Source organism: Nerophis ophidion, linkage group LG04 (assembly GCF_033978795.1).
Source record: "Nerophis ophidion isolate RoL-2023_Sa linkage group LG04, RoL_Noph_v1.0, whole genome shotgun sequence".
Taxonomy (NCBI): domain Eukaryota; kingdom Metazoa; phylum Chordata; class Actinopteri; order Syngnathiformes; family Syngnathidae; genus Nerophis; species Nerophis ophidion.
Genome location: NC_084614.1, coordinates 4313922 through 4326421, shown reverse-complemented (window position 1 = coordinate 4326421; position 12500 = coordinate 4313922). Strand labels below are relative to the sequence as shown.

General features: G+C 40.3%; 1 protein-coding gene across 5 annotated transcripts in view; it reads right to left on the bottom strand.

Moving 5' to 3' along the window:
- LOC133550771 (stAR-related lipid transfer protein 13-like) overlaps window positions 1–12500 on the bottom strand; it is a 54619-nt gene that overhangs the window by 8200 nt on the left and 33919 nt on the right. For all 5 annotated transcript variants that reach the window (XM_061896794.1, XM_061896793.1, XM_061896796.1 and 2 more), the window contains 4 exons: window positions 7607–8775; window positions 3557–3727; window positions 665–824; window positions 407–605 (listed from right to left, as the gene is read on the bottom strand). In XM_061896794.1, coding sequence (XP_061752778.1) covers window positions 407–605; window positions 665–824; window positions 3557–3727; window positions 7607–8775 — 1699 coding nt within the window. The remainder of the gene's footprint in view (window positions 1–406; window positions 606–664; window positions 825–3556; window positions 3728–7606; window positions 8776–12500) is intronic.

Genomic DNA, 12500 nt, shown 5'->3' with positions numbered 1-12500 from the left:
AAAATTACTATTATTAATAAATCAATTAATTATTATCCATCCATTTTCCTACCACTTGTCCCTTTCAGGGTTTGCCATTGTTATTGATAAAATTATAATTGATAATATTATTATTGTCATGAAGCCCAGACTGTCAGCATTTAAACAATATTATTATTATTATTATCAATGATAATATTATTATTGTTATGAACACCAGGCTTTGTCCGCATTTAAACAAGATTGTTATTATTATTGATTATATTATTATCATTATTGTCATGAACGCCAGACTATCAGCATTGAAACACGATTATTATTGTCAATATAATCATTATTGATAATATTATTATTATTGTTATGAATGCTGGACTCGGTCAGCATTTGAAGAAAGTTATTAATATTATTATTGTGATGAAGGTCTCACACTGGTAGATGTGCAGGAAGGTTTCTCCCAGCTTGTTGCTCAGCAGAGGTTCCGGAAGGTCCCGGAAGAACTGCTTCACCATGTCGGCCACGTCGTAGGCCGACTGCTCCTGGAAGTCCACCGAGTCGGGCGTGGCCTCGCACTGCTCCCTCAGGGCCAGGATGCGGGACTTGACGCCCGACTTGCGGAAGAGTCCCACCTGGGCGCAGCGGGCAGGTGAGCGGGGGGAAGACTCGGTGGGTGCTAACTTCTTGTCACCTGGTCCAGACTGTGGCTCCGCAGGTGGCTGAGGGCCCGCTGGAGACACAGAGGCAGGGGGAAACCACAGCGCTGCACGTGGACCAGGAGGGGCACGCCGAACACACTCTTGTCTTTGTAGTCGGGCGCCCTGATGCGCCTCATGAACTTAGGAACCGACCTTGGAGGCACACAAAGAAGGACTCTGGGGTAAATGCTTGCAAAATTAGAAAAAAAAAAAAAAAAAAGGTAGCATGTTTACGGTAGCATGCTAAAGTTAGCATGCTAACAATTAGCATGTGTCACTTGTCAATGTTTATGACTCTCAGGTGTACGGCTACAACATTAGGTAGACAAGTGTAAAATATGTATACAATCAAAAAAAGTTAGCATGCTAATGTTAGCATACCAATGTTAGCATACTAATAGTTAGTGTATGTCAAGTGTAAAGTTGTATGACTCTGAGGAAGCGGTTGCATAATTAGAAAGAAAATAGTTAGCATCCTAATGTTAAAATATCAACAATTAGCAGGTTTATACATTTGCATGAAAATTGTTAGCATATGACAAGTATTAAGTTATAGGACTGAGGTAAATGCTTGCAAAATGAGAAAAAAATTTAAAAAAGAAAAAGTTAGCATGTTAACGGTAGCATGCTAAAGTTAGCATGCTAAAAATTAGCATGTGTCACTTGCCAATGTTTATGACTCTCAGGTGTACAGCTACAACATTAGGTAAACGAGTGTAAAATAGGTATACAATCCAAAAAAGTTAGCATGCTAATGTTAGCATACCAATGTTAGCACACTAATAGTGTATGTCAAGTGTAAAATTGTATGACTCTGAGGAAGCATTTGCATAATTCAAAAGAAAATAGTTAGCATTCTAGCATGCTAATGTAAAAATATCAACAATTAGCAGGTTTATACATTTGCATGAAAATTGTTAGCATATGACAAGTAATAAGTTATATGACTCTGGGGTAAATGCTTGCAAAATGAGAAAAAAAAATAAAAAAATAAAAATAAAAAGTTAGCATGTTAACGGTAGCATGCTAAAGTTAGCATGCTAACAATTAGCATGTGTCACTTGCCAATGTTTATGACTCTCAGGTGTACGGCTACAACATTAGGTAAACAAGTGTAAAATATGTATACAATCAAAAAAGTTAGCATGCTAATGTTAGCATACCAATGTTAGCAGAGTAATAGTGTATGTCAAGGTTAAAGTTGTATGACTCTGAGGAAGCGGTTGCATAATTAGAAAGAAAATAGTTAGCATCCCAGCATGCTAATGTTAAAATATCAACAATTAGCAGGTTTATACATTTGCATGAAAATTGTTAGCATATGATAAGTACTAAGTTATATGACTGTGGGGTAAATGCTTGCAAAATGAGAAAAAAATAAAAAAAATAAAAAGTTAGCATGTTAACGGTAGCATGCTAAAGTTAGCATGCTAACAATTAGCACGTGCCACTTGCCAATGTTTATGACTCTCAGGTGTACGGCTACAACATTAGGTAAACAAGTGTAAAATAGGTATACCATCAAAAAGAAGTTAGCATGCTAATGTTAGCATACCAATTTTAACATACTAATAGTGTATGTCAAGTGTTAAGTTGTATGACTCTGAGGAAGCGGTTGCATAATTAGTAATAAATGGTAAGCATCCTAGCATGCTAATGTTAAAATATCAACAATTAGCATATGTCAAGTATTAAGTTATGTGACTGATGTGTACTGGGGCAAAAGGTTTACACATTTGCATGAAAATGGTTAGCATATGATACGTACTAAGTTATATGACTCTGGGGTAAATGCTTGCAAAATTAGCACAAAAAAAAGTTAGCATGCTAACAATTAGCATGTGTCACGTGCCAACGTTTATGACTCTCAGGTGTACGGCTACAACATTAGGTAAACAAGTGTAAAATAGGTATACAATCAAAAAAAAGTTAGCATGCTAATGTTAGCATACCAATTTTAGCATATTAATAGTGTATATCAAGTGTTAAGTTGTATGACTCTGAGGAAGCGGTTGCAAAATTAGTAAGAAAACAGTTAGCATCCTAGCATGCTAATGATAAAATATCAACAATTAGCATATGTCAAGTATTAAGTTATGTGACGGATGTTTACTGAGGCAAAAGGTTTATACATTTGCATGAAAATGGTTAGCATATGATATGTACGAAGTTATATGACTCTGGGGTAAATGCTTGCAAAATTAGCAAAAAAAAAAGTTAGCATGATAAAGATAGCATGCTAAAATTATAGTTTACTGAGGCAAAAGGTTTACACATTTGCATGAAAATAGTTAGCATATGATATGTACGAAGTTATATGACTCTGGGGTAAATGCTTGAAAAATTAGCAAAAATAAATAAATAAATAAATAAAAGTCTGCATGTTAATGGTAGCATGCTAAAGTTAGCATGCTAACAATTAGCATGTGTCCCGTGCCAATGTTTATGACTCTCAGGTGTACGGCTACAACATTAGGTAAACAAGTGTAAAATATGTCATATAACTTAAAACTTGACATACGCTAACTGTATGTTAACATTAGCATGCTCACTTTTTTTTGTTGTTGCTAATTTCGCAACCGGTTTCCCCAGTCGTATAACTTAATATTTGACATATGCTAACTGTTAACGCTAACGGTTGTAAAATGTGTAAAAAAAAAAAAAAAAAAAATGTTTAAGTTATCAATGGTAACATGTTAGCATGCTAAAGCGTCTCGGCTATGATATACGGCTGCGAAATTAGCTGAAAAATTGTAAAAAAATTTCTACAAATGGGATAAAAAATGTGAAAAAGAAAAATGTCCAAAAAACAAAACAAAACGGCATTTAAAAAACAGAAATTGTGGTAAAATTTTGACATTTTTGAGGCGGGAAACCGGACCCACCAGGTCCAGCCGTGCTTGTTGGACAAGGAATACTTCTCCATGATGGCGGTCAGACGCAGCAGAGAAAACTTCTGCAACAAGCTGAGCTGAGATGCTGATTGGCTGCTGATGAGCAGGGAAGACCTCGGATGCTTCAGATGGTCGGACGTCCTGAAACTGGGCCAGCGCACCCTGGAACACACACGGGTGTAGAGTTTAAGGTGTTTTTACGATTTTTTTGTCGTGACCTAAGAAGTGTTAATACTGTAAGTATTAACACTTACAGTATTAACACTATTAACACTGTAAGTATTAATACTGTAAGAATTGAAATCCCCAATTTTCCAGGAAAATTGGGGATTTCGGGAAAACTGGGATTTCAAAAAAAATATTAATACAATTATCCTGGATGATAGGAGTGGGTTGGTGTCGGAATTTTTGGAAAGGTTTGAAGAATGCTGACATAGTAACAGTTGGAATTTGGTATTTTGTCAATCCTGGAGTTTGGGGGAAAAACGATAATTTGTACAGGAAAAAAAATGTTATAAAAATGTTGCTTTGTTTTGGAAGTAGAATGGTTGGAATTTGCACAAAAATTTAACTTTTCAGCAAGAGGTGAAATAGAGCTTTGGAAAACCGGGAATTCTGGGAATTCCTGGAATTTTCTTGATGATGGTAGTTTGATGGTCCAAGGTGAGTGGAAGGTGCTGGAAGTGGAATGGTTCGAATCGGTTGAGAAATGTGGGATATGGAGAAGTTTGTTTGCACAGAAATTTAACTTTTCAGCAAGAGGTTAAAATAAAGCTTTGGAAAACCTGGAATTCTGGGAATTCCTGGAATTTTCTTGATTGTAGTTTGATGGTCCAAGGTGAGTGGAAGGTGCTGGAAGTGGAATGGTTTGAATCGGTTGAGAAATGTGGGATATGGAGAAGTTTGTTTGCACAAAAATTTAACTTTTCAGCAAGAGGTGAAAATAAAGCTTTGGAAAACCGGGAATTCTGGGAATTCCTGGAATTTTCTTGATGATTGTAGTTTGATGGTCCAAGGTGAGTGTAAGGTGCTGGAAGTGGAATGGTTCCAATCGGTTGAGAAATGTGGGATATGGAGAAGTTTGTTTTCACAAAAATTTAACTTTTCAGCAAGAGGTGAAAATAAAGCTTTGGAAAACTGGGAATTCTGGGAATTCCTGGAATTTTCTCAAAGTTAAAGTACTAACGATTGTCACACACACTAGGTATGGCGAAATTATTCTCTTGATGATGGTCGTTTGATGGTCCAAGGTGAGTGGAAGGTGCTGGAATTGGAACGGTTCCAATCGGTTGAGAAATGTGGGATATGGAGAAGTTTGTTTGTCAATGGGGAGAAATTCCTGGAAATTCCAGGAATTTCGGGGAATGTGTTTTGTCTTTGAGATCTTGGAAGAGTAGTAAGAATTCAGGGCATTGTCAGATTTTAAATATGTCCATTCATTTGAAAGGGAATTTCCTGGAAAATTGGGGATTTCGGGAAATTGTCCTGGATGATAGGAGTGGGTTGGTTTTGGAATTTTTGGAATGGTTTGAAGAATGCTGACATAGTAACAGTTTGAATTTGGTATTTTGGAATTCCTGGAGTTTGGGGGAAAACGAAAATTTGTACAGGAAAAAAATGTTATAAAAATGTTGGTTTGTTTTGGAAGTAGAATGGTTGGAATTTGCACAAAAATGTAACTTTTCAGCAAGAGGTGAAATAGAGCTATGGAAAACCGGGAATTCCTGGAATTTTCTTGATGATGGTAGTTTGATGGTCCAAGGTGAGTGGAAGGTGCTGGAAGTGGAATGGTTCCAATCGGTTGAGAAATGTGGGATATGGAGAAGTTTGTTTGCACAAAAATTAAACTTTTCAGCAAGAGGTGAAAATAAAGGTTTGGAAAACCGGGAATTCTGGGAATTCCTGGAATTTTCTTGATGATTGTAGTTTGATTATCCAAGGTGAGTGGAAGGTGCTGGAGGTGGAATGGTTCGAATCGGTTGAGAAATGTGGGATATAGAGAAGTTTGTTTGCACAAAAATGTAACTTTTCAGCAAGAGGTGAAAATAATGCTTTGGAAAACCGGGAATTCTGGGAATTCCTGGAATTTTCTTGATGATTGTAGTTTGATGGTCCAAGGTGAGTGGAAGGTGCTGGAAGTGGAACGGTTCGAATCGGTTGAGAAATGTGGGATATGGAGAAGTTTGTTTGCACAAAAATGTAACTTTTCAGCAAGAGGTGAAATAGAGTTTTGGAAAACCGGGAATTCTGGGAATTCCTGGAATTTTCTTGATGATTGTAGTTTGATGGTCCAAGGTGAGTGGAAGGTGCTGGAAGTGGAACGGTTCGTATCGGTTGAGAAATGTGGGATATGGAGAAGTTTGTTTGCACAAAAATTTAACTTTTCAGCAAGAGGTGAAAATAAAGCTTTGGAAAACCGGGAATTCTGGGAATTCCTGGAATTTTCTTGATGATTGTAGTTTGATGGTCCAAGGTGAGTGGAAGGTGCCGGAAGTGGAATGGGTCGAATCGGTTGAGAAATGTGGAATATGGAGAAGTTTGTTTGCACAAAAATTTAACTTTTCAGCAAGAGGTGAAAATAAAGCTTTGGAAAACTGGGAATTCCTGGAATTTTCTTAAAGTTAAAGTACCAACGATTGTCACACACACTAGGTATGGCGAAATTATTCTCTTGATGATGGTCGTTTGATGGTCCAAGGTGAGTGGGAGGTGCTGGAAGTGGAACGGTTCCAATCGGTCGAGAAATGTGGGATATGGAGAAGTTTGTTTGTCAAAGGGGAGAAATTCCTGGAAATTCCTGGAATTTTGGGGAATGTATTTTGTCTTTGAGATCTTGGAAGAGTAGTAAGAATTTAGGGCATTGTCAGATTTTGAATATGTCCATTTATTTGAAAGGGAATTTCCTGGAAAATTGGGGATTTTGGGAAATTGTCCTGGATGACAGGAGTGGGTTGGTCTCGGAATTTTTGGAATGGTTTGAAGAATGCTGACATAGTAACAGTTGGAATTTGGTATTTTGGAATTCCTGGAGTTTGGGGGAAAAACGAGAATTTGTACAGGAAAGAAATGTAAAAATGTTGCTTTGTTTTGGAAGTAGAATGGTTGGAATTTGCACAAAAATGTAACTTTTCAGCAAAAGGTGAAAAAGAGTTTTGGAAAACCGGGAATTCTGGGAATTCCTGGAATTTTCTTGATGATGGTAGTTTGATTGTCCAAGGTGAGTGGAAGTAGAAAGAAGTAGAAAGGTTTGAATCGGTTGAGAAATGTGGGATATGGAGAAGTTTGTTTGTCAATGGGGAGAAATTCCTGGAAATTCTGGGAATTTTGGGAAACATGTTTTGCCTTTGAGATCTTGGAACATTTTGATCCTCAAACGGTTCCGATCGGATGAAAACTTTGGGCTGTGGACTCCGGCTAACTTTTGTGGAAGATTTGAAATGCATTGAGGGTCTGCTCTCAGTGCTGCTGGAGTGGCAACATTTCCGAGAAGTAACGATATTACTGGAGGACCAAGAGGACAAGGAATAGCTAAACATGCTAACGCTACACACAAGGACACACACAAGCATAGCTAACTGCTCAGTGAGAGCGCTTGAATGTAAACACGGACCGATACAAATATCGACAGTAATGATACCAAGTATGTGAGCGATACTACAGCAACTAGTTGGATATTCTTTTTATGTTTTTGTTTTTTTAAGTCGTTTTTGTGATTGTTTACAAAATCAGGAATAAGAACCAACAGTAGTTTTGTTTAAATATTTTCCATTATTATAATTTTTTGCACCATGACTAGGGAAGGTTGTTTACATTGGGTCGTATAAGTAAATGCTGCACAAAAGACTATCTGGAGTTTAATTAAAAGGTACACTAGGTGGCGACATAATGTCAGCTTTAAGATTGTCAGTCTATCTAGAAATCAATGCGATATTCCCGTAGTTTGGACACCACTGATAAATGGCGATTCATACCGTTATCGCGATACAATTTTATGACGTATCGCCGTACACCCGAGGACATTTCCAGGATGCTCTGACTCACCGCGGTCTGGTCAGGGACGCCCCGACCCCGGAGTCCCTCCTCTCTCGACCGGTCCCCGTGGAGTCGGTGTCGTTCAAAGAGACGCCGTCCTGGTCGCCCTCGCTGGGGGTGGTCCTCCCGTCCCCGTCCCCGTCCTCGCCCTCCGGCAGCACGCCGCGGCTCCAGTGGTCCACGATCTGCTGCAGGCCGCTGACGTGCTGGATGATGTCGTCCAGGTGCGGGAACAGGTTGTCCTCCTTCTCCAGGTCCAGGATGTCCCCCGTGCTGGCGTACAGGTGGGAGCCCGGGACGTTGTCGTAGACGCTTGCCCGGCACGGCGGCTTGGACGGCGTCCCACCGAAGCGGGCCGGGTACGCTTTGTTGTTGTTGGGCTGACGCGGCCGAGAGTCGGCGCTGTCACCGGGGGCCGGCGCCAGGCTCTCGATGGACAAGGCTTTGGGGAAGGTTCCGGGCTTGTGGTCTTTGGGGACGTGGATGAGGAGGTTCTGGTAGGAATAGAAGTTTCGCTGTCCGTCTGTCCTCTTCCCCTGAGGGGCCAGCTCCATGTCTTCCAGGTACTTGCTGCTCCTCTTGCCGCTCGTCCTTGTGGACGCCGGCGTCTGGCCTGCGGGATTGGTGCTCGCCACGGCGAGACGGTCGCAGTCCTCGCTAGGGTCGGCGTGCGACGTCTCGCCGTCATCCGGCGAGCCGGGCTTGGGGAGGTTCTGCTCCAGCTGGCTGATGGGCGTACACTGGAGCACCTGCAGGGCCAGAGGCTCCTCCCCCTGCAGCACCGGCCCACTGATGACCATCGGCGGTCTGCGCTTTGAGCTCCTCCTCATGGTGGACGGCCCCCAGGTGCGCACCATGTCCATCCGCCGCAGGAACTCCTTGGCCTTGCTGCGCCCGCCCTGCCCGTGGTGCCCGCTCTTGGCGGGCAGGGAGTTGTAGTGCGGCAGGTCTCCGCGCGGCCGGAAGGACGCCGTGGACACGCCGGAGGCCGAGTCCTCGCTGCCGAGCGAAGAGACCTCGCAGGTGTCCTGCTCGCTCAGCACGCTCTCGCTGCTCACCGTGCTGTGCAGGCCGCCGTCGGACAGGAAGTCCTGAAGGCGGGACCAGCGCCGGCTGTTCCACTCGAACGTCCAACGCTTGCTGATGGCCATGGAGTCATCTTCATCTGAGTCGTCCCCCTGGGGGAGGTAAAGTCAATTCTATCAGGACAGCAATTATTTTCTTTCACGACCCCAGTTAGGTTAGGGTTTCGGAATTCCTGGGAATTTGGGGAAAGGGAAAACAATATTCTGTTTTTGAGATCTCGGGAGAGTAGTGTGGGGTTGGTTGAAAAGTCTGTATCGGGTAAAAAGTGGCGCTAAATTTGGAGAATTTATGGCATTGTAGAAATGTTTTGTCCATGGGAATTTCCTGGAAAATTTGGAATTTCGGGAAAACCGTGAATTTGTAAAAATGTTGATACTTGCAAAACTGTCCTAGTTTATATGAGTGGGTTGGTGTCGGAATTTTTGGAATCGGTTAAAAAACGTTGACGTAGTAACAGTTTGAATTTAGAATTGGTATTCCGGAATTCCTGGAATTTCGAGAAAAACGAGAATGTGTCCGAGAAAAAACTAAAAAACTTTTGTTGTCCCTATTAATAGGAATGTTTTGAAGGTGGAATGGTTGGAATTTGCACAAAAATGTGAAAACTTTCCAGCAACAGGTGAAAACAGGGCTTTGGAAAAATGGGAATTCTCGGAATGTTTTTGACTTTGGAAGAAGGTAATTTCATTTTACAAAGGGAGTGAAAGATGCTGAAAGTGGAACGGTTCGAATGGGTTGAGAAATTTGGGGTATGGAGAAGTTTGTACAGAGCCCATTCGTTGTCAATGGGTCAGAAATTCCTGGAAATTTGATGAAAAACGGGAATTTGGGGAAAGGGAAAACCTGTTTTGTTTTTCAGATCCCTGCAGAGTAGTGTGTGGGTGGTTGAAAGGTCCGAATCGGGTAAAAAGTGCATGTACGTGGGAATTTCCTGGAAAATTGGGAATTTCGGGAAAACCGGGAATTGGTAAAACTATTGATACTTGCAAAATTATCCTAGATTATATGAGTGGGTTGGTGTCGGAATTTCTGGAATCGGTTAAAAAATGTTGACGAAATAACAGTTTGATTTTAGAATTGGTATTTCGGAATTCCGATAAAAATTAGAATTTGTACGGAAAAAAAATCAACTAAATTTTGTTGTCCCAATTAATAGGAATGTTTTGAAGGTGGAATGGTTGGAATTTGCACAAAAATGTGAAAACTTTCAAGCAAGAGGTGAAAACAGGGCTTTGGAAAAATGGGAATTCTGGGTATTCCTGGAATTTTTTTGTACTTTGGAAGATGCTAATTTCATTTTTACAAAGGGAGTGAAAGATGCTGAAAGTGGAACGGTTCGAATGGGTTGAGAAATGTGGGGTATGGAGAAGTTTGTACAGTGCCCATTCGTTGTCAATGGGTAGAAATTCCTGGAAATTTGGTGAAAAACGGGAATTCTGGGAAAGGGAAAACCTGTTTTGTTTTTCAGATCCCTGCAGAGTAGTGTGTGGGTGGTTGAAAGGTCCGAATCGGGTAAAAAGTGCATGTACATGGGAATTTCCCGGAAAATTGGGAATTTCGGGAAAACCGGGAATTGGTAAAACTATTGATACTTGCAAAATTGTCCTAGATTATATGAGTGGGTTGGCGTCGGAATTTCTGGAATCGGTTAAAAAATGTTGACGAAATAACAGTTTGAATTTAGAATTGGTATTTCGGAATTCCTGGAATTTCGGTAAAAATTAGAATTTGTACGGAAAAAAAAATCAACTAACTTTTGTTGTCCCAATTAATAGGAATGTTTTGAAGGTGGAATGATTGGAATTTGCATAAAAATGTGAAAACTTTCCAGCAAGAGGTGAAAACAGGGCTTTGGAAAAATGGGAATTCTGGGTATTCCTGGAATTTTTTTGTACTTTGGAAGATGCTAATTTCATTTTTACAAAGGGAGTGAAAGATGCTGAAAGTGGGACGGTTCGAATGGGTTGAGAAATGTGGGGTATGGAGAAGTTTGTACAGAGCCCATTCGTTGTCGATGGGTCAGAAATTCCTGGAAATTTGGCGAAAAACGGGAATTTGGGGAAAGGGAAAACCTGTTTTGTTTTTGAGATCTCTGCAGAGTAGTGTGTGGGTGGTTGAAAGGTCAGAATCGGGTAAAAAGTGCATGTACGTGGGAATTTCCTGGAAAATTGGGAATTTCGGGAAAACCGGGAATTGGTAAAACTATTGATACTTGCAAAATTGTCCTAGATTATATGAGTGGGTTGGCGTTGGAATTTCTGGAATCGGTTAAAAAATGTTGACGAAATAACAGTTTGAATTTAGAATTGGTATTTCGGAATTCCTGGAATTTCGGTAAAAATTAGAATTTGTACGGAAAAAAAAATCAACTAACTTTTGTTGTCCCAATTAATAGGAATGTTTTGAAGGTGGAATGATTGGAATTTGCATAAAAATGTGAAAACTTTCCAGCAAGAGGTGAAAACAGGGCTTTGGAAAAATGGGAATTCTGAGAATTCTTGGAAGTTTTTGACTTTGGAAGATGGTAATTTCATTTTGCAAAGGGAGTGAAAGATGCTGAAAGTGGAACGGTTCAAATCGGTTGAGAAATGTGGGGTATGGAGACGTTTGTACAGTGCCCATTCGTTGTCAATGGGTAGAAATTCCTGGAAATTTGGTGAAAAACGGGAATTCTGGGAAAGGGAAAACCTGTTTTGTTTTTCAGATCCCTGCAGAGTAGTGTGTGGGTGGTTGAAAGGTCCGAATCGGGTAAAAAGTGCATGTACATGGGAATTTCCCGGAAAATTGGGAATTTCGGGAAAAGCGGGAATTGGTAAAACTATTGATACTTGCAAAATTGTCCTAGATTATATGAGTGGGTTGGTGTCGGAATTTCTGGAATCGGTTAAAAAATGTTGACGAAATAACAGTTTGATTTTAGAATTGGTATTTCGGAATTCCGATAAAAATTAGAATTTGTACGGAAAAAAAATCAACTAACTTTTGTTGTCCCAATTAATAGGAATGTTTTGAAGGTGGAATAGTGGGAATTTGCACAAAAATGTGAAAACTTTCCAGCAAGAGGTGAAAATAGGGCTTTGGAAAAATGGGAATTCTGGGAATTCCTGGAATTTTTTTGTACTTTGGAAGATGCTAATTTCATTTTACAAAGGGAGTGAAAGATGCTGAAAGTGGAACGGTTCGAATGGGTTGAGAAATGTGGGGTATGGAGAAGTTTGTACAGTGCCCATTCGTTGTCAATGGGTAGAAATTCCTGGAAATTTGGTGAAAAACGGGAATTCGGGGAAAGGGAAAACCTGTTTTGTTTTTGAGATCTCTGCAGAGTAGTGTGTGGGTGGTTGAAAGGTCCGAATCGGGTAAAAAGTGCATGTACGTGGGAATTTCCTGGAAAATTGGGAATTTCGGGAAAACCGGGAATTGGTAAAACTATTGATACTTGCAAAATTGTCTTAGATTATATGAGTGGGTTGGTGTCGGAATTTTTGGAATCGGTTAAAAATGTTGACGTAGTAACAGTTTGAATTTAGAATTGGTATTTCGGAATTCCTGGAATTTCGAGAAAAATGAGAATGTGTCCGAGAAAAAACAAAAAAACTTTTGTTCTCCCTATTAATAGGAATGTTTTGAAGGTGGAATGGTTGGAATTTGCACAAAAATGTGAAAACTTTCCAGCAAGAGGTGAAAACAGGGCTTTGGAAAAATGGGAATTCTGGGTATTCCTGGAATGTTTCTGACTTTGGAAGATGGTAATTTCATTTTACAAAAGGGAGTGAAAGATGCTGAAAGTGGAACGGTTCGAATCGGTTGAGAAATGTGG